Source organism: Periophthalmus magnuspinnatus, chromosome 24 (genome assembly GCF_009829125.3).
Source record: "Periophthalmus magnuspinnatus isolate fPerMag1 chromosome 24, fPerMag1.2.pri, whole genome shotgun sequence".
NCBI classification, from domain to species: Eukaryota; Metazoa; Chordata; class Actinopteri; order Gobiiformes; family Gobiidae; genus Periophthalmus; species Periophthalmus magnuspinnatus.
This window is the reverse complement of record NC_047149.1, coordinates 1,483,607-1,510,321: the sequence shown is the minus strand read 5'-3', so window position 1 is coordinate 1,510,321 and position 26,715 is coordinate 1,483,607. Positions and strand designations below refer to the sequence as shown.

The window sequence follows — 26,715 nt, the reverse complement described above, 5'->3', positions numbered from 1 at the left end:
ATGGATAGGCCCAGTGAGTACAGAGACATTAACCATGAACCAGGTTCAAACATGTACATTTTGATGGAGAAATTAAACCATAGAAATCTGAGCGGTCCTCCAGCTCAGTTTAAACTATAGGCAAAGCAAATAAACCAACCTAGATTAACACTGGGTTGGTTTGACATTTGAGCAAACTCTAAAGGTCAGATCAGGTCACTTATTCACCACAGTCTTTGAACTACGCTAAAGACAAACATTTGATTATGTATTAAAGAGGAGCCTGCTGCTTAATTGGGGTGAAAGTGGCTGTAGTGCAAACTGTTGTTTTCCTTGGACAAAACACTTGCCTCCACTTGTGTGTAAGAAATCCACCCATGATAGTGACTTGTGTTTACAGCACAAGTATCAGATGCTCACAAACATCTACACTCACCTATAGGATTATTAGGAACACCTGTTCAATTTCTCCTTAATGCAATTATCTAATCAACCAATCACATGGCAGTTGCTTCAATGCATTTAGGGGTGTGGTCCTGGTCAAGACAATCTCCTGAACTCCAAACTGAATGTCAGAATGGGAAAGAAAGGTGATTTAAGCAATTTTGAGCGTGGCATGGTTGTTGGTGCCAGACGGGCCGGTCTGAGTATTTCACAATCTGCTCAATTACTGGGATTTTCACGCACAATCATTTCTAGGGTTTACAAAGAATGGCGTGAAAAGGGAAAAACATCAAGTCTGCGGCAGTTCTGTGGGTGAAAATGCCTTGTTGATGCTAGAGGTCAGAGGAGAATGGGCCAAGTGATTCAAGCTGATAGAGCAACGTTGACTGAAATAGCCACTCGTTACAACCGAGGAATGCAGCAAAGCATTTGTGAAGCCACAAGCTTGAGGCGGATGGGCTACAACAGCAGAAGGCCCCACCGGGTACCTCTCATCTCCACTACAAATAGGAAAAAGAGGCTACAATTTGCACGAGCTCACCAAAATTGGACAGTTGAAGACTGGAAAAATGTTGCCTGGTCTGATGAGTCTCGATTTCTGTTGAGACATTCAAATGGTAGAGTCAGAATTTGGCGTAAACAGAATGAGAACATGGATCCATCATGCCTTGTTACCACTGTGCAGGCTGGTGGTGGTGGTGTAATGTGTGGGGGATGTTTTCTTGGCACACTTTAGGTCCCTTAGTGCCAATTGGGCATCATTTAAATGCCACGGGCTACCTGACATTGTTTCTGACCATGTCCATCCCTTCATGACCACCATGTACCCATCCTCTGATGGCTACTTCCAGCAGGATAATGCACCATGTCATAAAGCTCGAATAATTTCAAATTTGTTTCTTGAACATGACATTGAGTTCACTGTACTACAATGGCCCCCACAGTCACCAGATCTCAACCCGATAGAGCATCTTTGGGATGTGGTGGAACAGTAGCTTTGTGCCCTGGATGTGCATCCCACAAATCTCCATCAACTGATCAAGATGCTATCCTATCAATATGGGCCAACATTTCTAAAGAATGCTTTCAGCACCTTGTTGAATCAATGCCACGAATTGCCTAGAATTAAGGCAGTTCTGAAGGCAAAAGGGGGTCAAACACCGTATTAGTATGGTGTTCCTAATAATCCTTCAGGTGAGTGTATGTCCCTCTAAAAGAAAACGGAAACAAAAAAAAACAAAAATCCAGTCTGAGGATTTCCAAACAGAATACGAGCCAAACATGCATGACATGCAGAATTCCTGTCTCACATTAAATCTGTATTGTCTCTGTAAATGCATTTTACAAACAGGCATAAATATTGAGATTACCCAGATATCTATTAATGGCAAAAAAAATAATTAAAAAAATCTTAACCATTTTACCTAGGTGTTACTCTTGACTCAAGCTTGAACTTCATGAGAATCATGTAAAAAACTGTAACTTCCTACCTAACTTTAGGTCTCCAAATATGGTTTGGATAATCTGCTAATATATGCGAATATCTGTCTACTATTGAAAATTATTCATGGTATTGCTACTCCTTCACTGTGACACACTCAGCTCAGAAAAAAAACAAAACAAAAACAAAAAACACCAGTCACTGGTTTTCTCTATTGTTGCTATGAGTCAGTGGAATAGTTTACCAAATACGATTATAACATCAACAAGTTTTCAAATGTGGCTAATATCACAGCAAGTTTGCAACATGCACTGGGAACAGGTCTGACTTACTGCTGGCAATGCGAACACAGCTCCTGCTCCGGTCATACAGGGACCAGACAGCCCTTAGCAAAGAGACCCGGACCCCATACTCCCAGAGCACCCCCCCCAAAGGACACCACAAGGGATACAGTTGAATGCCTTCTCCAGATCCACAAAACCCATGTGGACTGGTTGGGCAAACTCCCATGAATCCTCAAAGACCCAATGGAGAGTATAGAGCTGGTCCAGTGTTCCGCGACTGGGACGAAAACCACACTGCTCCTCCTGGATCTGAGGTTCGACTATCAGTCGGATTCTCCTCTCCAGTACCCTGGAATAGACCTTACCGGGAAGGCTGAGGAGTGTGATTTCCCCTGTAATTGGAAGACCCTCCAGTCCCCCTTCTTGTACAGAGGGACCACCACCCCAGTCTGCCAATCCAGTGGTGCTCTCCCCGACCGCCACGCGATGTTGCAGAGATGTGTCAGCCAAGACACACAACATCCAGAGACTTGAGGTACTCAGGGCAGATCTTGTCCACCATGTGTCCACCAAAGTTTTTTTTAAGTGTAAACAAACTAAAGTTTAAAGAATAAATAAGAGTTAAGAAGTACATATGGCATTAAAAGCATCAGAGACACGTCTTCTGGTTATTTGTACATACATCAGAATAAGGGACCCAGTAGAGAGCTTTTCATACAATTGAAGGGCTTATTTTCATACACTTCAATGGTAAAATGTTCAGTTTAGTCATAATTATAAGTAATAGTTACTTACTTATTTTATGCTTTTATATATTTATATGTAAGTAAAATTTACAGCAATCAGCACCCTCAAAAGAGGTTGAACACTAATTTTACAGCAGTATCGTTTGAAAGTGCATGTTTTTTTGTGTTTTTGTTTTAGCTTTCTAAAGAGTATGGCCCTGTATTCATGGTGTGGATGGGCCCTCAGAAGGTGGTGGTCTTGGCCGGGTACAAGACGATAAAGGAGGCTCTGGTGAACCATGCTGAGGTCTTTGGAGACAGACATGTTGTGCCCATCATTAGGGACATTATGGTCAAGGACAATTACGGTAAAGCCAGGTTTATTTAATATGGAGCTTAACAATACACTGGTACCTTTGGAGCTAGTAAACATGAATATTCAAATTACTCAAACTTCCAAACTGAAATATAAAGAGTTTAAAGGCACAGCACAGCCTGAAGAGTTTCACTGGACTGAGGTGACTCAAGTGTTTAAGATAATTGAGATAAGAAGATTTAGCAGTTAATCTGCAACCAAGACCCATATTTGGAAGTCTGGATGTGCAGTTAAAGAGCCAATCATTAAAAAGAGCAATGCTGTTGAAGGTACTCACCCCTTCCTGGGCAGGTGCTTAGAAACGCTATTACTAGAAAAGTCATACAATATAAATATTGTGCACTTCATTGATACTTTGCTTAGTAAGAAGACCTTTGAAACAAACGCTGTCAGTCAAACCTGTTGCTGACACTAGCAGGTCTAGCGACCTTAGGGAAATAAGGCAGCCCATTAGTCTTTATTATTAATGTTTATAACTTGATTTAGGGACAAAATAGTGAAATAACCCCAGGACCATGTAGAGTGGATTACAAAGAACATTTTAAGACCAAAATGACAAGTCTGACAAGAACAGTTAGAGAGATGGACGAAGATTTTTCAATAAAAGTTAATTGTAACCAGAGCTTGAAGGAACCACTTCACACCCATGCTCACTTCCTATTTGGAACACAACCAGCGTGTTAGCAATATCCATTTATATATTCAGTGGCTAAACCCTCAGAGAAACATTCTCAGTGTCCACATGGAGTGTCCAGAGCCCAAATTACTAAGGTTCCAGTTTTTCTCATATCAGGCTTTGGCTGTGTTCCAGGAGTGACATGGTCCAATGGAGAGAAGTGGAGGGAGCTGCGGCGCTTTGCTCTGACAAACCTCAGGGACTTTGGGATGGGCAAAAGAGTATGTGAGGAGAAGATCATAGAGGAAGCCCAGTGTCTCTGCCAGGTCTTCAACAACTTCAGAAGTGAGACTAAACAAAGAGTAAACAAAGAGTAAACAAAGACTAACCCAGCACTAACCCAGGTCTAAAACAAGACTGAAACAGGACTGAAACTGGTATAAACATGACTCAAAGAGGCCTAAAGTAGGTCTAAACCTGGACTCAACTCTACACACTACATTCTTTGAAAAATCTCCCATTCAAACTACCCAATATGCATTTGAAAGCAACATAGGTTTCGTTGAAACCTCTTTTTTAGCATAACACTTTCAACATCAATGCTCTCACCTTAAGCCTATATTCCATCTGTGAAAAGACTGAAAAAGTTGTTAAAGATGGGTTATATGCAAAATTGACTTTTTGACCTTTCTACCATTTATACTATTGTTCGTTCATCAAAACATGCCTGAAGAGGTGTTAGATGTCATCCATGCACGTTTGAGTAATCTAGTGATCTCTCCTGACGTCCAAGATGCGCGTCAACCATAAACTAGAAATATGTGGTATTTAAACAAATTTCCAGCAGTTTGCAGATTTGGTCAGGTGACAGTTTAAACCCTTTTTTTTCTCAGTTTAGATACTTTTAGCTTAGTATCCTGCAGTAACTTCCTCTTTGCTGCCTCCTCCACCGCTGATGTGGGGTGTAACAAACAGCCAAGTTTGTTACTAGATTAATAGCACCTTTCACTACATACACTTTAATAGCACACAGCACTTTAAGCATTATTTGCACTGGAAAAAAAAGAATTGCACAAAAGGATTTAAAAATGTTTATTTAATTTGTCTGATTTTACCCAGTTTTAGATCTGGGCACAGAGGCATTTTAATTGAAGCTGCGTGTCCTGGAGGGGAAAGAGGACAAAATTAACAGCTAATTAATACATTGGATATGTGCAATATTAGTGCAATGTTTGTTGAATGTTTTGAAGTGTTGGTGTGTTCTGTAATTTGTAGTGTTTTTAGTGAAAGTGTTTTAAAATGTTTTAACTTACCACCTCCTTGTCCTTGTGTCCAGGTGTCAAAGAGATCCCCAGGGAAACAAGCTCCCTTAAAAAGGGGCAGGACCAAGGCGGGGGAGGGGTAGGGGAGACATGTTGGGCATTTTTAAATGGTTTATGGGTTTTAAGTACATTTGGTGTTTGGTTTTAGGGTTTATGTATTTTAATATGTATAATGTTGATTTGGGTTATGAGTTTATTGGGTTTTATGGAGGTTTGAGTTTTAAAGAGCTAAGGCTAGTTTTTAAATACCCCTAGTAATTAATAGTAGTATAGTCCAGTTAGAGGAACAGGATAAAAGGCGCCTGCAACCATCAAACCATGTTCTGCTGCTGGAGATGATGCTGCTCCTCTGACCTCCATTCGCACAATGCACCTGGCACTTTAATAATTGATGGGAGAAAGAAATAAAAAAATTGTGGACCACACCCGTGCTGCTGTCTTCTGTCACACCTCCTACCGCTAACGGCCAGCCTACGTTACATGGGGATACAAGTGAAAAGGGAGGTGACATCAAATGAAACCATGGTCTCATCTGAATCAAATTGGAGATGCTTGACTTGAACAAATTCTGCTATCTTCGCAATCTGATGCTCCGTGTTGCCCACCAGAGAACCCAAGATGGTCTTCAGATGTTTGGCCACATTGTATGTGATGGAGTCTTTGCTATATCTGTCTGAGGTCTAAGGGGTACCCCTTCTTTGTGGATTTTTGGTAGGCCATAGCTGTATTACAGGCTCTATCCTGGTGACTCCATTTCTTTCTGATCCCTGTGGTTAGGTTGTTTTTGGGGTTGCATAAACTTCCTTATGTGATGTTCTTTGGTTTCCTTATGTCATTTCAACTATGCTATCAGCTATGAAATTGTTAGCCCTCTGAGCTATTTCTTCTGGGACTAAAGTGGCCATCCTGCTTTTTAAGCTTTCTATTTTAAACTTCAAGTTATCAATAAGAAAATTAAGAAGTCTGATTCTAAGGTGGAGGATTTTTTTAAGGTAACACTCAGTTCAGCTGGCTGGCCTGTGCCCTGGTTCAGGTGCCTTCCTGTGTAATACCTTGGGTATTAACTGAAGTGTAATCCTTCAGTTGTCCAGGTCTGATCCATAGTAAATGTTAAATCTGTCAACTACACAAAAAGTTTTAGAAGTGAAGACAACCAAATCTGAAAAATGCTGGAAATTTGTTTAAATATCACATTTGTTTAAATACCACATATTTCCAGTTTGGAGGAAACTTCTACAGACAAATCCACGACTGTGCCATAGGTTCACCGGTCTCTCCTATTATGGCTATATAAGGAACAATTTGAACAGAATGCATTGGTGTCATTTCCAACCCACGTATTGGTATCAATACTTAGATGACAACTGGACTAAAATCCAACTTCATTTGGATTCAAATTTAAACCTTTATGGCACACATTAATGCCGTGGGTCCAAATGTCAAGTTCACACAGGAAGAGGCCAAGGGAAACAAACTGGCCTTCTTAGATTGTGCAGTAACAATAGGAGAGGACCGGCAACTCCAGGTAGAAGTCTACAGGAAGCCTACACATACGGACCAATACCTGCTGTTTGAGTTTCTGCTGTAGTGGATGGTGTGAATCAGAGTTGTCCGTACACTACAACACAGAGCTCAAGTGGTGACTACAAACACAGAGGAAAAAGTGAAGGACGAACAACACTCGGAGAAAGCCCTCTAGGCTTGTGGATATCCAAAATGGGCCTTCAATAGATCTAAGAGAGCTAAAAAACAGGACAACAGGAAATCTGAACCTAGAAAAGGTGTAACTATTCCTTACACAGTGGGTGTGTCAAAACATCAGAGAATTTTCAATTTGAAATTCCAGAATGCCCCATTCCTGTTCAAGGAATGGGGCATTCTGGTGCATTCACACTGGGACGTCAAGAACGCGTTGAACGCCTCTAGTTGGACATCTTTGCATTTGAGGGCAGACACCTCTGACGCACGTCTTGGACGCTCTGGACACCAGAGCCGTTGCAATCTGCGAGTGCCTTTGGATGATTTGTTTTCAGTGTGTAATGAGTCCACTACACGGGGCTATCTTTGAAGCTAGCAGAAAGGACAACACACAAAAAACTTTAAAATGTTTTATTGATAAAAATGTATCAGCTAATTCATTATAAGTGAATTGTTGGAAATTTCAACTTACCCATGTTGTCTACCTTAGGCGTTTCGGGCAAATGAGTCCCCGGGGAGCCGGAGCACCTTAAGAATGTTCCAGGGCAAACAACTGGGTGCTAACAAAGAGGGCTGTCAAATATTTTAAATTTTTGTGTTCACTGTTAAAACTTCCTCATGCTAAACAGTTCCAAAACAGAAGTCCTCCTAGTACGCACCCCATCCATTCTCTCCAAATCTAACAGCTTCTCAATCAACATCAACAACTCAACTGTCCATCCTTCCCCTCAGGTCAAGAGTCTGGGTGTCATCCTCGACAGTGGACTTTCCTTTCACTCACACATCAATAATGTCACCCGGTCTGCATATTTCCACTTACGTAATATCTCTCGATTTCGCCCCTCCCTCACTCCTCACACCACTGCCATTCTAGTCCACAGCCTTGTAACTTCCCGCATTGATTACTGTAACTCTCTTCTCTTTGGTCTCCCCAATAAATCCCTCCAGACACTGCAGCTCCTTCAGAACTCTGCAGCCCGGGTCATAACACGGACCCCCACTATCCATCACATCACCCCCGTCCTACAACTCCACTGGCTCCCCATAAAATAGAGAATTAACTTCAAAATACTAATTACCACCTTCAAAGCAATACACAACCTAGCCCGTTCATGTCTGACCTCCTGCCCACACTCTCTGCTCCTCCTCCTTTCTCCAGCTCACTGTGCCCTCTGCCCGACTTGTGACCATGGGGAACAGGGCTTTCAGCCGCTCTGCCCCCCAGCTCTGGAACTCTCTCCCTCCTGATCTCCACACCTTAGACTCTCTTCCACTTTTCAAATTCAGACTCAAAACTCACCTGTTCAGACTGTCCTACCTCTTAACCAATCACACATCTTTTATCAATCACTTTTTTCATCATATTTTTATCTAATTTTTATGTTGTTCCCCCTCCCCGAACCGCCACCTTAACGTGGTGGAGGGGTTTGAGCACCCGAATGATCCTCGGAGCTATGTTGTCGGGGGCTTCATGCCCCTGGTAGGGTAACCCATGCCAAACAGGTCCTCGGAGACAGGTCTGACTAAGAGCGGTCCAGAAGCCCCCATGAATAGAGAAACAACGAGGCCAGTTACGTCGCCCGGACTGGCGTTACCGGGGCCCCACCCTGGAGCCAGGCCTGGGGTGGGTGCTCGGCAGCGAGCGCCTGGTGGTCGGGCCTTTCCCCACGGGGCCCGGTTGGGCCCAGCCCGAAGGAACGACGTGGGGCCGTCCTCCCGTGGACCCACCACCTGCGGGAGGAGCCATGAGGGGCGGGTGCGGAGAGATCCGGGCGGCAGTCGAAGGCGGGGACCTCGACGACCGGATCTCCGGACATGGAGACTAGCTCTGGGGACGTGGAACGTCACCTCGCCGGGGGGTAAGGAGCCTGAGCTTGTGCGGGAGGTTGAGCGTTACCGGCTAGATATAGTCGGCCTCACCTCCACGCACAGCTTGGGCTCTGGAACCCAACTCCTTGAGAGGGGTTGGACTCTCCATTTCTCTGGCGTTGCCCGCGGGGAGCGGCGGCGAGCTGGTGTGGGCTTGCTCATTGCCCCACAGCTCAGCCGCTGCGTGTTGGGGTTCACTCCGGTGAACGAGAGGGTCGCGTCCCTGCGCCTTCGGGTCGGGGACAGGTCTCTCACTGTTGTGTCGGCCTACGGGCCAAACAGCAGTGCAGAGTACCCAGCCTTCTTGGAGTCCCTGGGAGGGGTACTAGACAGTGCACCAACCGGGGACTCCGTTGTTCTCCTGGGGGACTTCAACGCCCATGTGGGTAACGACAGTGACATTTGGAGGGGCGTGATTGGGAGGAACAGCCTCCCTGATCTGAACCCCAGCGGTGTTTTGTTATTGGACTTCTGTGCTAGTCACAGCTTGTCTATAACAAACACCATGTTCGAGCACAAGGGTGTCCATCGGTGCACATGGCACCAGGACACTCTAGGTCGGAGGTCGATGATCGACTTTGTTGTCGTGTCATCTGACCTCCGACCGCGTATCTTGGACACTCGGGTGAAGAGAGGGGCTGAGCTGTCAACTGATCACCACCTGGTGGTGAGTTGGATCCGCTGGCGGAGGAGGAAGCCGGACAGACCTGGCAGGCCCAAGCGCGTTGTGAGGGTCTGCTGGGAACGTCTGGCGGAGCCCTCTGTCAGGGGAGTCTTCAACTCCCACCTCCGGGAGAGCTTCTCCCTGATCCCGGGGGAGGTTGGAGACATGGACTCCGAGTGGGCCATGTTCTCCACCTCTATTGTCGATGCGGCTGCTCGTAGCTGTGGTCGTAAGGTCTGTGGTGCTTGTCGCGGCGGCAATCCCCGAACCCGGTGGTGGACACCGGAAGTAAGGGATGCCGTCAAGCTGAAGAAGGAGTCCTATCGAGCCTTGTTGGCTCGTGGGACTCCTGAGGCAGCTGATGAGTACCGGCGGGCCAAGCGTGCCGCGGCTCGGGCAGTCACAGAGGCAAAAACTCGGGGTTGGGAGGAGTTCGGGGAGGCCATGGAGGAGGACTATCGGACGGCCTCAAAGAGATTCTGGCAAACCGTCCGACGCCTCAGGAAGGGGAAGCAGTGCTTCACCAACACTGTTTACAGTGCGGGTGGAGAGTTGCTGACTTCGACTGGGGATGTTGTCGGGCGGTGGAAGGAATACTTTGAGGATCTCCTCAATCCCACTGTCACGTCTTCCGAGGAGGAAGCAGAAACTGGGGACCCAGAGGCGGACTCGTCCATCACCCTGGCTGAAGTCACTGAGGTGGTTGGCAAGCTCCTCGGTGGCAAGGCTCCGGGGGTGGACGAGATCCGTCCTGAGTACCTCAAGTCTCTGGATGTTGTGGGGCTGTCTTGGCTGACACGTCTCTGCAACATCGCGTGGCGGTCGGGGACAGTACCTGTGGAATGGCAGACCGGGGTGGTGGTCCCTCTGTATAAGAAGGGGGACCGGAGGGTGTGTTCCAATTACAGGGGAATCACACTCCTCAGCCTTCCCGGTAAGGTCTATTCCAGGGTACTGGAGAGGAGAATCCGACCGATAGTCGAACCTCGGATTCAGGAGGAGCAGTGTGGTTTTCGTCCTGGTCGTGGAACACTGGACCAGCTCTATACTCTCCATCGGGTCCTCATGGGAGTATGCCCAACCAGTCCACATGTGTTTTGTGGATCTGGAGAAGGCATTCGACCGTGTCCCTCGTGGTGTCCTTTGGGGGGTGCTCTGGGAGTATGGGGTCCGGGGCTCTTTGCTAAGGGCTGTCCGGTCCCTGTATGACCGGAGCAGGAGCTGTGTTTGCATTGCCGGCAGTAAGTCAGACCTGTTCCCGGTGCATGTTGGACTCCGCCAGGGCTGCCCTTTGTCACCGGTTCTGTTCATTATATTTATGGACAGAATTTCTAGGCGCAGCCAGGGGCCGGAGGGGGCCTGGTTTGGGAACCACAGGATTTCATCTCTGCTGTTTGCAGATGATGTTGTCCTGATGGCTTCTTCGAGCCAGGACCTGCAGCAGGCACTGGGGCGGTTTGCAGCCAAGTGTGAAGCGGCTGGGATGAGAATCAGCTCCTCCAAATCCGAGGCCATGGTTCTCGACCGGAAAAAGGTGGTTTGCTCTCTCCGGGTGGGTGGTGAGTCTCTGCCCCAAGGAGGAGTTCAAGTATCTCGGGGTCTTGTTCACGAGTGAGGGAAGGATGGAGCGGGAGATTGACAGGCGGATCGGTGCAGCGTCTGCAGTGATGCGGTCGCTGTATCGGTCCGTTGTGGTAAAGAAGGAGCTGAGCCGGAAGGCGAAGCTCTCGATTTACCGGTCAATCTACGTTCCTATCCTCACCTATGGTCATGAGCTCTGGGTAATGACCGAAAGGACAAGATCGCGGATACAAGCGGCTGAAATGGGCTTCCTCCGCAGAGTGGCCGGGCGCACCCTTAGGGATAGGGTGAGGAGCTCGGTCACACGGGAGGAGCTCGGAGTAGAGCCGCTGCTCCTACACGTTGAGAGGAACCAGCTGAGGTGGTTTGGGCATCTGCTCAGGATGCCTCCTGGACGCCTCCCTAGGGAGGTGTTCTGGGCATGTCCCACCGGGAGGAGGCCCCGGGGAAGACCCAGGACATGCTGGAGGGACTATGTCTCTCGGCTGGCCTGGGAACGCCTTGGGGTCCCACCGGAGGAGCTGGAGGACGTGTCCGGGGTGAGGGAAGTCTGGGAGTCCCTGCTTAGACTGCTGCCCCCGTGACCCAGCCCCGGATAAGCGAAAGAAAATGGATGGATGGATTTATGTTGTTCAGTGTCCTTGGGTGTTTTGAAAGGCGCTTATAAATAAAATGTATTATTATTTTTAAAATGGATAAATTAAACGCAGCGCTCTATTTTAACAAAGTATTTAATTGAATAAATATTTACACTGTTTGGTTAGAGCTAACTTTTAAGAATATTGATGAGGGAAAACTTACCTGTACTACAGAGTGGGCTCAGCCAATTAGGGAGGTGCTCTATAAAAAAAACCTCAGTCTGCTAAAGAGGAGAGTGCTGTGTGTATGAAGGTACTGCCGTGATGATTCTTTTAAAATTTTCCTTGTTTTTGTAAATATTTTTGGTGTTTGAATTAATGCACCTGGGTCTACACTGGACAAACTTGTGTCAGCTCTGCTCTGTTCCTCATTGAAGAGCTAAGGTTGCTATCTGGCCGATTACACTGTCTTTGTGAACGATGCAGCCCAGGTTGAGAGAGTGGCTTTAGTGTATTTATTACATTAAGCGCATCAGCAGAGGCTATCAGATCTGTGGTGTGTCTGGGTCCGTGAGTCGCCTTTAAGCTAAGCTAATCTAAGTATAACTAAATTGCCATTAGTTTGTGGCTGATGTCTTTCTACTTGTTCTGGATAAGGATTTGTCACTGGAGCATACTCTTTGATTGGTTGACGCTGCGTGTCAAATGCCAAAAAGTTCAGCTTTTTCAACTATTGGATGCGTGAACACATGTCCGACGCCTGGACGCTCAAGACACACTGCGTCAACGCCAGTTTCGCAGCGCTCTGACTCTTAAAGATGTGCTGTAAAAACGCAGGACGGCCAAGACGCACGTCCACCATAGACTTTACATGTGAACTCGACGCCCCTGACGCCCTGGTTTGAACGCACCATTAGACAGCACCTGTCTATATATACCTATATAATTTCCCCCTCAGACCCAAAGCAAACAAAGAGAACAATAGATCGAGCCATTAGGTCCTTTAAGACGCAGGCTCATTTGGGAAGAAACTAAACAATATCTGTTTCCAGTTTCATTGTAGTTAGCTTCTCCCTTCAGATAGATGCAAAGCACTGTCCACCAGCAATCTGACCAGAACTGAAGAAGCAGTTTGGATGAGCAGCAAAACATCTTCACTCCTATAAGCTTTTGTCCAGTTGACAGATTTAGCTTTGGCTTTTACTATGAAACATGGTGGTCTAAATATGTGATGTGTTAGCAGAGAATACCTCACAGACGTGTAATGCCCCCTCTTTAAATCTTCATTTCAGAAAAAGCGTTTGACATGACAGAACCGGTGAACTGTGCTGTGTCCAATATCACCTCATCTCTGGTCTACGGCAGTCGCTTTGAGTACAGCGACCCAGAGTTCACCACTATAGTCAAGTACACCACCACCAACACACAACTCCTGGGCTCCCCATCGGTGCAGGTAACATTTAAAGTGTATTTGACAGATTCATGTATTTATATATATTTATTCATTATATGTAACTATGTGTAACTCATGTGACCTAAATTGTCCCACCTATTATGGCATTCTGATCTCATGGGTAGAGGTAAGATCTTAAGCCCGAGCCCAAGCCCGAGCCCGACCCGACCCGAATTTCGGGCCGGGTCGGGCCTAAAATGTCAATCATTACGTTTGGGTCGGGTCAGGCTCGGGCTTCTCTCTACCTGACTTTTTAAAAATAAATATATGTTTATAAAAATGTATACTAAAACAATGTGTGGATACTAAACTTTGGATAAAACAGAGAAGGCGCTGTAAGGTAATTGCTATTTAACTACTAAACAGGAGCCGCAGAGCCAGAGCATACTCTGCGCACGTGAACGCCCCCTCTTCCCCTCCGCAAGTCCGCATCTATTTTGACCTGGTATCGCTGATATGGAGCAGCAAGAAGTAAAGGATAAACTAAAGACAGGGGAACTGAAAAGGCAAACACGCACCGGCAAGAGTGAGGTGCGGAAATGCTTCAAATTGATTGTTGAAGGTTGGCTTCGCTGAATGTAGTCAATGTGGCGCTTTGCTTTCATACGAGAGCAAAAAGACTGGCACCTCGACGCTGAGCAGGCATTTAAACAGCTGTACTGGCAAAAGTGATGATCGTCAAACATCTATATTATCATTTGTCCCAAAGACCGCACCTCTTCGCGCTAAGCAGGCCATCACAGACAAGTGCGTGCACTTTTGCTGTCAGGACCTTAGACCATTTTCAGTAGTTAGTGGCGAAGGTTTTTTATACTAATAAAAAACCTTCGCCACTAACTACTGAAAATGGTCTAAGGTCCTGACAGCAAAAGTGCACGCACTTGTCTAAGTAGGCTTATTTTTACGCATGTTTAACTTTGTTTGGTTCTTTATTTTTTTTATTTATCCTCACAAATAAAATATGAAATTTCGGGTTTGTTTTGGGCTCGGGTCTGCAAATCAAGTTAATTGGTCGGGCTCGGGCCGGGTCGGGCTTTAATACCCGCGGGCCTGGGTTGGGTCGGGCTGGATTTTTTAGGCCCGATCTTACCTCTACTCATGGGACTGATTTCACTTTGAACTGAAGTTGTCACATTTATTTTTTGACAACTGCCATTGTAAATGAGATGCTCGGATCTGACAACTGCAGATCCGAGCATCTCATTTACAATGGCTTTGCAGTCAGGAAGCTAAGTCAAAAAAGTTTTGATTGGCATCAACACATTGGACATTGCATATCAAAAGCATTCCGAATCCAGTCCAGTTGATTGCCAACCTGCCACGTTTGGATACCAAGCAGTTATAAAAATCCTACAACACAGACATGCACATATTTCAAACAACCAGCTAGACTTTGTAACACTGCACTCCAACCAGCCAGAAACCATCTTACCTGGCCACACGTCAGTCCTACCATTACTGAGCATCCATCTTCTATAGCCCTCCCTGGTGGTCTATTGGTCAAAAGCTGTCTCATTGAATTAACACCACACAGGCCTTGTCACCTGCCAGTTGTGGTTACCATTGAGTCAGGCCACACAATCATCCTTCCAGCACAAGCAGTCACACCAGAGATCAGCGCATTTCAAACAATCATCAGCAAATGGCACAATCTCAAATATCCACATTAACCATCAGAGACGCCTATATCACAACTGCAATACAACTTCGGAGACTCCCCTTTGACACCACAATGGAAAGAGCATTAATATCAAAGCTGAACAGCATACCTGAGGTGTTTGCCAAGCATGACCTCAACTTTGGCTGAACCAACAAGGTGAAACATCAGATTAAGTTGTCTGATCCAACACCTTTCAATCAATGACCACATCCAATCCATCCTAAAAATGTAGATGCTGTGAGAAAACATTTACAAGAACTGTTAGAAGATGCACATGGTGAGTCTCTTATGACTCTAGATTCTATCGTGGTTGTTCGCAAAAAAATGGCAGTGTACACCTTTGGAAACTGAATATGCAAACTATCAAGGATGCGTATGCCCTTCCAAAGTTGGAGGATGCCTTCACTGCTCTTTCAGGTTCAAAATGGTTCACAGTGCTTGATCTCAAGTGTGGATATTATCAAATTGAGATGGATAAAGATGATAAATCTAAAACTGCATTTGTTCGTCCACTCAGATTTTATGAATTAATTCGCATGCCGCAGGCAAAGACCAAGCGGTTTATGGAAAAATCTATGGGTGAGCTCAATGTCTCAGTTTTGGTTTTCATTGATGATTTGATTTACCCACACTGGAAGAATGTGAAAACAGACTGATGAAAGTCTTGAACTGGCTCAAAGATTTTGGTTTGAAACTATCTGTCAAGAAATGCATGTTTTGTCAGACCCCAGTGAAGCATTCGTCCACATCGTGTCCCAGGATGGAGTGGAAACAGATCCTGATAAAATCGCTGCCCTGAAATCTTGGCCAGTCCCAACAAACCTAAAAGAGGTAATTTTTAGGATTTGCGGGATACTGTTGACGGTTTGTGCAAGACTACTCCACTGTTAAACTGTTGCATGATCTCACTGCTGAATATCCACCCAGTCAAAAGAAGCTCAGACCAACTATGAAGCCAGGAAATTATTTAAACCCAAAAGAACCTTTTGGTGGCCGTTGTCAGCAAGCCTTTGACAACATAATTATAAGATTCACCTCTGCTCCTGTTCTTGCATTTGCAGATCCCCACAAGCCATATGTTCTTCACACAGATGACTCTTGATCTCTGAGTGGAGTGTGCATGTTCTCCCTCTGTTACTGTGGCAGAGTAGTTATCCTTTCTCCTCTTCTCAGTGAGAAGGCTGTGAGCTTTGAGTAGTTTTGACAAAATGTATTTTGTCAGCTACTTTTTAAAGGAGGAAAACAAATCATTAAAGGGAAATTTATAAAGGCAACCACCAGATGTCACTAAATGACTTGACATTGCATTGGATGTACAGTTTGCACATCCTCTCACTCAATAATTTATTGTTTTTACAGATAAATGTAGTGGAATATGTATATACATACATGCATACACACACACCTGTTTGAACTTGACTATGTATATATATATATATATATATATATATATATATATATATATATATATATATATATATATATATATATATATATATATATATATATATATACACACACACACACACTACAGACGTATAGTGCAATGTCCACTCATATGCAGTGCAGAATAGGTAAAGTGAATGTCATGCTTGATTGACAGGAGAGTGGGGTACCTAACAGTCCATACCAGGAGGAGAACATGGCTAGTTCCATTCCTTGGGGCAGTCTTGTATCAAGAGCAAGATGGAAAGAAACATGTTGTTGCATATGCCAGCATAAGCTTGTCTAGGAGTGAATCAAACTATCCAAGCTGGAATTCCTTGCACTCAAATGGGCAGTTACTGAAAAGTTTAGTGACTACCTTTATTTTCATGTCAATTGTCTGTAATAACGGTGAACTATTTGTTAACCTCAGCAAAAGTTGATGCTAAATCCTAGAGATGGCTCTCCGTTCTGTCTACCTTTACCTTCAAAATTGTTTACAGAGCCGGTAAACAGAATGCTGATGCTGATGGTCTGTCCCGTCGACCTCATCCTGAGCTGCCTGATGATCAAAGGTTTAAAAAAGAACATGAAAGAGTTCTCAAATTTGTTCGACACCATCTTGAAGTACCAATCCACAATGTCATCGATGAACAGTTTGCTTCCCTGGTCCTTCCTCAGTACTCGCCTATTGATCTTGCTGCAAAACAGCATTCTGATCCCATCATTTGGCATGTGATATCACAGATTGAGCGAGGAGAATCTCCACTACCAATGCTCCGAGATGAACTTTCTGAGCTGCCCCTTCTTCTGAGGGAAGTAAACAAGGTCAAGACTTGTGAATGCTGTGTGAAAGACATTACCAGAGAGAGCTGCACCTCTTGTTTATATTAAAACATCACGCCTATTTGAACTGGTGTGTATAGATCGCTGGAACCAGACCGCAGGACCAAAGAAAAAAACCATGTAGTGACTTACCTGATCCTGATGTTGACAAAGAGAATCTATCAGATGACGAGTTCATTGTATCTGCTCTCAATCCACTTACTGTTGACTTTTCAACAATCTTGGTGAATCTAACAGGTTCAACTGTCTTCACATCCATGCCAGCCAACAACCACCAGAATTACTGTCTTAGAAGCGGATCCGTCATCTGTGCCAAAGGAACAGGACTCTTCAAGTGTAGCCACGTGTTGCAGTACTTCAACTATAACTGAACTTCCTGAACAAGAAGTCAGTCTTTTTGGTGCCTCTGAAGACAAAGACAACTCTCCTGAATTGTCACTATTTCATGGGTTGAGCATATCGTTTTCTTATGTTCTAGTGGACGGTGAAGATGCGTCAAGTTTTCTGTCCACCAGTCCACCAGCTATCCACAGTCAGCCTGGTCCGAGGATGTTCATGGATTCGCACCTATTACCGCACAAGTGAGCCCTATATTACCTAGTGCGCCCCTGTCACGCTTCTGGTGCTCTCCGCTGCTGCTCACTGTGGCTTGTGCTGGTCGTGCTCTGGAGTTTCATGCCTAAATCCGATTCTGCTCCACTTTCATATGAAGCATTCAACCTTCCACTCAGTGTTCTTTTTTTTCCCCTCTGGTTTTGATGGCAATTTCAACTTCAACTGTGATGGCGAGCTAAGCATTCACCAACTTGTGGTAGGAGATCAAGCTCTATTCTGTCTTGCTAGATTTAACATGAACTTTGAAATTCAGTCTGAAAGACTTTGCCTCTACACATGTGTGGACTAAACATTCAAATGGACATTCTGATCTCATGGGACTAGGTTTGGAGGGATTGCACCTGGGCTAAATATTAAAGTTTTACATCAGTTAAATGGCAGTGTGTGAAGAAAAGTAGAAAACAAAATGTTGAAAAATACAGGAGGTAGCGCTGAGTTCTTAAACTGTCTGTCTCATCAGCTGTCATCAACTCCACATCAGCTGTCACTTTGACCACATGGAAGACATTTTGAACAGTTTGGACAATGATTTAATAAAATAAAGGGGTTATTTTGCTATTGTGTAATGTAGACAAGTTTTGGCCCTTATGGTTGCTAAGTAATAATTCTGGAAATTCCCCAACGTATGTCATATCTGCTGCCCGTATCCAACCAGGAAGTCAAATTATAAACATCACCAAAATTACAAAACCAGAAAGATTTTTTTTATGAAAACTTAAATATAATTATCTTAACTATGTTTTACTCTAATCTGACATATGCACTTTAACAGGACTTATGTATGCTATGTTTATGTGAAATCTGTATTCAAATGTATACTTGGAATTACTTTGCCTATCCACAAGAAACAAAAATTGGCAACGTTGAAAAAGTGCATGTGGCATGTGTTTTTTCATGTTTTTCTAATGCTGACTTTGGTTTGGTGGGATAAGACCTGTGGAAAATATTTATTTTATTATTTATTTACGTCAGTCGTCAAGTGGAAGTTTGGAAAATGAAGATGAAAAAATGATTGCTGAAAATGAAGGAATGTAGCATTGACTTCTATAAAGGAATACCTCCAGCCATGTTATAAATACACAAAATCACTCAAATTGCATGAATGCAATTTACCAAATTCAACTGCAGACTTTTTTTCATGTTTTCTTATTGCCATTTCTATACTACATTACATGTGCTAAATGTGTGTTTTGTGCAGATCTATAACTTGTTCCCGTGGCTCGGGCATCTGGTGCCAAACAGGAATAAAATGTTCAAACAAAGGAAGAAGTCTGATGAACAAAATCAAAGGTTTTTTAAGAAACTGAGAGACACTCTGAACCCACATATGCCCCGAGGCTTTGTGGACGCGTTTATGCTGCGACAGAAAAAGGTGAGCAATTTAAAGCAGATGTCCCTGTGTTACTGCAGCAGAGTGCTTGTCATGTCCCCTCCACTCAGTGAGGAGGTTGTGGGTTAGACTCTTGATCTCTCAGAGTGGAGTGTGCATGTTCTCCCTCTGTTACTGTGGCAGAGTAGTTATCCTGTCTCCTCTTCTCAGTGAGAAGGCTGTGAGCTTTGAGTAGTTTTGACAAAATGTGTTTTGTCAGCTACTTTTTAAAGGAGGAAAACAAATCTATAAAGGCAACCACCAGATGTCACTAAATGACTTGACATTGCATTGGATGTACAGTTTGCACATCCTCTCACTCAATAATTTATTTTGTTTTTACAGATAAATGTAGTGGAATATGTGTGTATATATATATATATATATATATATATATATATATATATATATATATATATATATATATATATACACACACTACAGGTGTATGATGCAATGTCCACTCATATGCAGTGCAGAATAGGTAAAGTGGATGTCATGCTTGATTGACAGGAGAGTGGGGTACCTAACAGTCCATACCAGGAGGAAAACATGGCTAGTTCCATTCTACAATTGTTTGCAGCAGGAACCGAAACCACGTCAACCACTTTGAGATGGGCCCTGCTCCTCATGGTCAAGTACCCACACATCCAGGGTAAGAAGAGTCCCAAGATACTCCAAAAGTAATCGCACATTCAGGATACATAAAAATAAATAAGGTCACATTTCTATAGCACTTTTCTACCTTTAAGGCAGAAAAATGCTTTACATCATGGAACCAGTCACCCATTCAAACACACCAGTGTACACAGAAACTAAAGACAAGAGGTTAAGTGCATTTGTCTGTGGGAGCTGGAATAGCACTGCTAACTTGTGGATCAGTGGGTCTGATCACTCTACCAGTGGTGTTTATGTAGAAAGTGGGATTTGAACCTCCAACCTTCGGATCAGAGGACGAGCACTCTAGCAACTGAACTACTGCCACCCAGAAACGGGGTACCCCCACATCCAGGGTAAGAACCAGGTCACCCCCACATCCAGGGTAAGAACCAGGGCACCCCCACATACAAGGTAAGAACCAAGGTCACTACCCCACAAAGCCCACAGATTTAATTACAAGTTGTGGTCTAGGCAACTTGTAATTGGGATATTTCCCACCTCTGACTTGAAAAAATGCCCCGGAACACCTCTGAAACTGGTAATTACTGGGAGAACTCCGACTTCATATACAAGTTAAACTATGATCTATTTTGACAATGTAATCCCCACAAGCAAATGAGGTTCCCCCCAGCATCGGATTATCCACCACAATTACATGTATATATTCTCTGGTTTAGTCCTGCTTTAGTCCCACTTTAGTCCTGTTTGTAGTTCTACTTTAGTCCCCCTGTAGACCTGCTTAAGTCTTGTTTCTAGTCCTGTTTGTAATCCTGTTTGTAGTTCTGCTTTTGTCCGGCTTTAGTCCTGTTTGTAGTCCTGGTTTAGTCCTTTAAGTCTGTTTCTCTCCCTCTCTCAGACCAGGTCCGTGAGGAGATCTTCAGGGTGATTGGAGCTCGTGAAGTCCAGACTGAGGACAGAAAAGACCTGCCGTTCACTGACTCAGTGATCCACGAGACTCAGAGAATCGCCAACGTTGTCCCACTGTCGCTCCCCCATCAAACCAGCCAAGACATCACTTTCCAGAATTATTTCATCAAGAAGGTGAGGCAAAAAATATCTGTGTACATTTGATTAAAATGGATCACACTACTGGTGTAAACCTAAAATCTGCTTATATGGCAAAATACAATTGAGACTAAGCCATGTCAAAGCATCATGATAACGCCAGAACAACAGTTTCCTCCAGTGACAAGTAATTCTGTACTTTCAACTGTACAACTGTGGTATTTCAACTTTCAAGTTATGTTGGGTGTATAGTAAAAGCCAAAGTTAAATCTGTCAACTGGACAAAAAGCTATAGGAGTGAAGATGTTTTGCTGCTCATCCAAGCCGCTTCTTCAGTTCTGGTCAGATTGCTGGTGGACACTGAACTAGTTTCTGTCTTAAAGTGTTTGTAGGTTTGAAATAGACTGGAATTTCAAACAGTCTGAAAATTCACACCTGCTCTGCTCCGTAAGGAATAGTTACACCTTTCCTTCTAGGTTCAGATTCCCTGTTGTCCTGTTTTTTAGCTCTCTTAGATCTATTAAAAGCACATTTTGGATATCCACAAGCAGAGAGGGCTTTCTCCAAGTGTTCTTCCTCCTTCACTTTCCCTCTTTGCTTGTGGGCATCACTTGAGCTCTGTGTTGTAGAGTACGGATCACTGAATTTGTGGATGGTGTGAATCAAACAGCAGTGTGTGGGTTTGCTGAAGACTTCTACCTGGAGACATCCATGTGAACTTGATGTTTGGATCCACAGCAGTAACATGTGCAGAGTTCCAGATCTTAAATTTAGATTTTAGTCCAGTTGCCATCCACGTATCGATGCCTGGAAATGAGGTCAATGCATTCCGTTCAAATTGTTCCTTATGCAGCCATAATGGGAGAGACTGGTGAGCCCATGGCACAGCCGTGGATTTGTCTTTAGAAGTTCCCTCTGAACTGGAAGTATGTGGCATTTAAACAAATTTAAATGTAATTTAAATAATACATATTTCCAGTTTAGAGGAAACTTCTTCAGGCAAATCAGAAACTGAAAGGACCAAACGTAGAGACATAAACAAAATAATGTGGTCTACTCCATTCACTGTAGCGAAGAGTGCAGTGAGTGTTACATTGGAGAAACAAAACAGCCACTTCATTAGAGAATGTACCAACACCGTCTCAAGAGCTCTAGACCACAGTCTGCTGTAATTACCATCTCAAAGACACTAACTAAGTTAAAGAAGCTATTTTTGTTAGGAAAGACAATCCTTCCTTGAACAGGAATGAAGGCCTTAGACATCACCTGTCACAATATATAACTCCATCCTCAGACCCAAAGCAAACAAAGAAAACAAAGAACAGAGTGGGCCCCTACGCCCATTAACACTGAGTCTAGGCCCATTTAGGCTGAAACTGTAAACAATAGCTGTTTATAGTTTCAGTGTAGTTAACTCCTCCCTTCAGATAGTTATAAGGCAGTGTCCACCAGTAATCTGACCAGAACTGAAGGAGCGGCTTGGACAACCAGCTAAATATCCCTCTGGTGGCCTTGGGGCTCTAAACAGCTGCTTAGTCTGCTTATAGACTGGGCCGGCCCTGTGTAGGAAGGCTGTTGAAGGTAAAGCTTTTACCTGCCAGCATTGCTGGTTTGGCAGGAGGCGGACACTTAGTAATGCTGTCAATCAAACCTGTTGCTAACGTTGGCAGAAGCAACCTCAGGGTAAGAAGGCACATGATTTGTCTGTTATTAATGTTCATATCTTAAGTTAGTAACAGTCTATGGTCAGTGCAGATGAACATGTGTTGGTTAAAGGGGGGTATGTTTTGGAGCTTTCTCCCATCATATAATGGTGTTCCCTCATCAAAAACATGCCTGAAGTTGTTTTAGATGTCATCCATCCATAGTAAGTGTGGAGAGCAAAGAGAGGGAGGCCTTTAGGTCATAACTCTGTTTTGACACATTTCACTTACTGATTTCTTAGCTCAAGAGCTCTTCTGCTAAAGTGCATGAGTCAGTCTCTTCACTACTTGTGTAATGTGACCTTTAACCCTGTTGTGGCGCTTTCAGGGCACTACAGTGTGGCCGCTCCTCACCTCAGTGCTCTATGATGAGAGTGAATGGGAAAAGCCTCACAGTTTCTATCCAGCTCACTTTCTCCACAAAGACGGAACATTCAGGAAGAGAGACGCCTTCATGCCCTTCTCTGCAGGTACACTCACAGACTGCAAATATTATTACTGATTCTATAATATTGATGCAACATTCGTGAGAAAGTCAACTCTTTTGAACAGTTCCTTAAATTGAATGGTTGTAAACTGAATCTATCTTTTGAGCGTTAATGCACTTTTATGCCTATTACCACTGACAACCACTGACAAAAACACAAAAATAAACACAGAAGCAGAAGGCCAAGAGTGAGAGCCGTTTGCACAAAGAAACATATGGCATCGTAATAACCTTTTATTTACATTATGCATCATTTCAATGAGTGAACACCACTCTCAGTCTGAACCATTTTAAAGAAATCCGAGACTTGGTTATTTCTTTCAGTGATTAGTTTGTTGTTAAAATGAGCTCTCACATTGGCTTCTGTCATATAAAAAACATATAAAGAGCCAATCTTTTGAAAGGAACTGACCCAAAGATTCGGATCACATAAAGCAGCAGAAAGTCTCATCACAAATTTATAACATTCCAAATAATGCCATCTCTTTTCTGTCCCTCTCCACACACTTCCTCTACTTTTCTTCCCCTCACTGCTGTGCTCTCCTCCCTTCTGTCTCCCTCTCTCCTGTACCTCTCTCTTTTCCCCCTCTCTCTCCTTTTGTCTCTTTCCCTCTTCTGTCCCTCGCTTTCTTCTTCCCTAACTCCTGTTCTTGTCTCTGTCTCTCTCTCCTTCTCACTTTTTCTCTCTTACAGGTCGTAGGATTTGTTTGGGAGAAGGTCTGGCTCGGATGGAGCTGTTCATTTTCTTTGTGACCCTGATGCAGCGTTTCCGGTTCACTGCACCCCCTGGTGTTAACGTGGATGAACTGGAACTGATGTCATGCGTCGGCTTCACTCTGAACCCTGTGCCCCACAAACTTTGTGCCATCCCCTGTGCTTAGAGATCAGACACACACAACCATTTATAAAGATGTTTTTTTTTTTTTTTTTTAAATGAAACTACTGCACGTCACATCACTGTAAACCCGAGTAAGTTCAGTTAACTCAAAAATGTTGTCATAACCGTTTACCCAATAAAATCTAGTTAATCTTTTATCATTTTTAAGTTCATTTGAATAAAGTTCAACTCACCAGATTTTGATTTAATTATTTTGTTTATACTTTTAAATAAAATAATATGTATATTTACCTTATGTCATATTTTTTACCTTATGCAATGTACATCCTATAGTTTCATTAGACTTATATGTATTACTTTTATAATTATGGTGTGAGGAGGGCGAGTCAACGACTGTTTTATTTGTAAAATTTTGAGGAAAATGGCAAAAATCAAGCAGTAAACAATAATGTATAGACAAGTGAGTGGTATTGAAAATTAGAGTTCAGTGAACTTCAAACTTGGCCAAAAGACAAGATCCAATGGATTCCAAACTGAGGCAGCATCATCAGGACATATCTGAGATCAAAAGTTGTTGAAAGAATATCCGTAAGTCTCAGGGTGTGGTCATGATGGACGTTAACAAAACGGCCATTTTGAAAACTTAAAACTTCCTGTAACTCTTGCAAAAATTGCCAGATCTGGACAAACCCAATAGCATTTATGACCCAATAGTGTTTAGGTATTTTGATGAACTGGGCATAATGGTGTGCTTTAACTTCTTTAAATCTGTCTTTTATAATCTCTCTCTTTAAAAATTACTCTCCAGCGCCTGTGCAAAAAAGTGAATCTAATTATACAGACGTTCAAAATCTAGACCTTGTACTTTAGCAAACTTGTCCCACAGTTTTTATCCAATAGACTCCAAACTGAGGCAGCAACATCAGGACATATCTGGGATCAAAAGTTGTTAAAAGAATTCACATAAGTGTCAGGATGTGGTCATAATGAGCTCTTAATGAAGCTGACATTTTGAAAGCATAAAAATTCTTGTAACTTTTACAAAAACAGATTCAGACAAATCCAATGTGTGTCTGTGTATTATGATGAGCTGGACAAATGATGTTTGGATTAAAATTCTATCTTTAAAAATGTCTCTCCAGCGCCACCTGCAAAGTTACAATGGGCTATAAACATTTATCTTTAACATGATACTGTAAATATTGAATCATATGTCAAGCTAAGGTTGATACGCAGCTCCCCCACTGTGGCGTGCCCTTCCGTGGCCACAAGGGTTGCGAGGGCCTGCTTGCAGTTTTAATTTACATTTGATTTTGTTACTGATGAAAACACTTGATCCTGTAATGAAAATTATGACACTGATTTAAAATGACTGCTCTTCTGATTGTTAGCATGTGCACACATGTCCAAAAATGGCTGGAGTTGAAGACAGAAGATCAAGTGGGCAGCTAAACACATCCAGTTCACCATCTTGCTGCAAAATACCAAATGGTTTAATTAGTATTAGCGTGACAGATTTCTTAATTAGAAAGATGACAGAAAGAAGAGACAAAATATTGAAACTAATAATGCTACTTACATTACAGCTTTTTTTTAAGTTTGTCATCCTTCTTCAATTGCACTGAAAGTGCACCAATGACAGTATGCACCCAGGCCCTAAGCTGAATTTTCCCTCAAGGACCCTCGCCACTTCAGTGCCACATATTTAACAACATAAAGACATCATCACAACCAGTTATAAAAAGACTGAAAATTCTAGCAGCTCAAAACAGCAATAATCACACATGTAACATCCTTTCCTTACAAACATGTAAGGAAAGGGAATCTGCCAAAGACCTTAAAATTCTGGACATTTTTTTTTCTTGGTTTCTGGTGCATTTTAAAGTGTTCCAGTTGACTAAAGTGAGCTTATATTTATCATTTATTGGGGCACCAGCCATTTTCATGTGTACCTGCATTTTTCTCCAAAGTCTGATGTAGTGCACCTATTTCAGGGGGGGCTGGGGTCCCCATTAGGACATTGTGCACAAAACAGCGGTACTTTTCTGTAATCTGGTGGATTTAGATCAGGGGTGTTCATTACGTCAATCGCGATCTACCAGTCAATCGCAAAGGCATTTTGGGTAGATCACGTTGCGTCATCCATCCAGTCACATGACTAATATACAGGACAACACCTGACCCTAGGTCACATCATGGGCGCTGCATAAACAAGCGCGTGTTAGCTTAACCCTATAGCTTCGGATCCTATCGTCACCGATAGAGCGCGGTTGCGGACTTTCAGCAGCGTAACTCTGCAACTAGTCGTGCTCTCATGTAAATTCAAACGGCGTCTCAAAGCGGAGACATGGGGCTATCTAAATATTTTACCATCATTACGGTAATCTGTCTCTGTTGTCCCTCGAAGGTGATGAATGAGAGCGCGGGGCTGCGGGGATTTTCCCAGTCATTTATTCGATGCGTAAAACAAAAAATACGGATGGATGTGTAAAATAGAAGTAGTTGTGTGAAAAATGCAGTAAATTCTGATACTTCGTTTAACATGTTTTTTATGACTATAAAAAAAAAAGACAACATGATTAGCTCTGTTATCGCTTTCAAACGAAAAATGCAATTTTACTCCTGGCTGGCTGTCAGAAGCTACTGCCCGAATTATGCATCCCTCACTGATTCCATTCAGTGCAAGTCATCAGAGCAGTAATTATCATTCAAGTAACTATGAACATGTAAGAAGTTCAATTGTGTTGTGTTGTGCTGTTTTTTCTCATGACGTTGTGCAAGGTACATCAAAATGCACTGTACATGTAAGAATTCATAATACATTTACAAATAAATATATGTTTAACATTTTTGTATTAGGTGGTAGATCTTTCAAACACGATCATTTTAAAAGTAGCTCACACACTGAAAAAGTCTGAGCACCCCTGATTTAGATTAATAAATGGATGTAGCAGCCTAATTATCTCCCAAGAGGCTTTTACCTATTTTTTTTACTAGTACAACTGTATCTACTCTTACTAAATTTCACATGTGTTTTACACAAGCTGCCCAGCTCCTGTGCCTGTGGTAGTGGAGCC

At 43.3% G+C, this 26,715-nt stretch overlaps 1 protein-coding gene across 2 annotated transcripts in view; it reads left to right on the top strand.

Annotated features, from left to right (window-relative positions):
* The window catches only part of LOC117392794 (cytochrome P450 2K1-like), a 40,169-nt gene that overhangs the window by 449 nt on the left and 13,005 nt on the right, over positions 1 to 26,715 (top strand). Inside the window, exons 2-9 of one of the 2 annotated variants that reach the window (XM_033990934.2) lie at positions 3,073 to 3,241; positions 4,061 to 4,210; positions 12,870 to 13,030; positions 18,775 to 18,948; positions 19,459 to 19,600; positions 20,462 to 20,646; positions 22,642 to 22,783; positions 23,494 to 23,874. In XM_033990934.2, the coding sequence (XP_033846825.1) occupies positions 3,073 to 3,241; positions 4,061 to 4,210; positions 12,870 to 13,030; positions 18,775 to 18,948; positions 19,459 to 19,600; positions 20,462 to 20,646; positions 22,642 to 22,783; positions 23,494 to 23,681 (1,311 nt within the window). In that variant the 3' untranslated portion in view covers positions 23,682 to 23,874. Of the gene's footprint in view, positions 1 to 3,072; positions 3,242 to 4,060; positions 4,211 to 12,869; positions 13,031 to 18,774; positions 18,949 to 19,458; positions 19,601 to 20,461; positions 20,647 to 22,641; positions 22,784 to 23,493; positions 23,875 to 26,715 lie in introns of those variants that run through there. The other variant, XM_055232314.1, reaches the window with a different exon arrangement.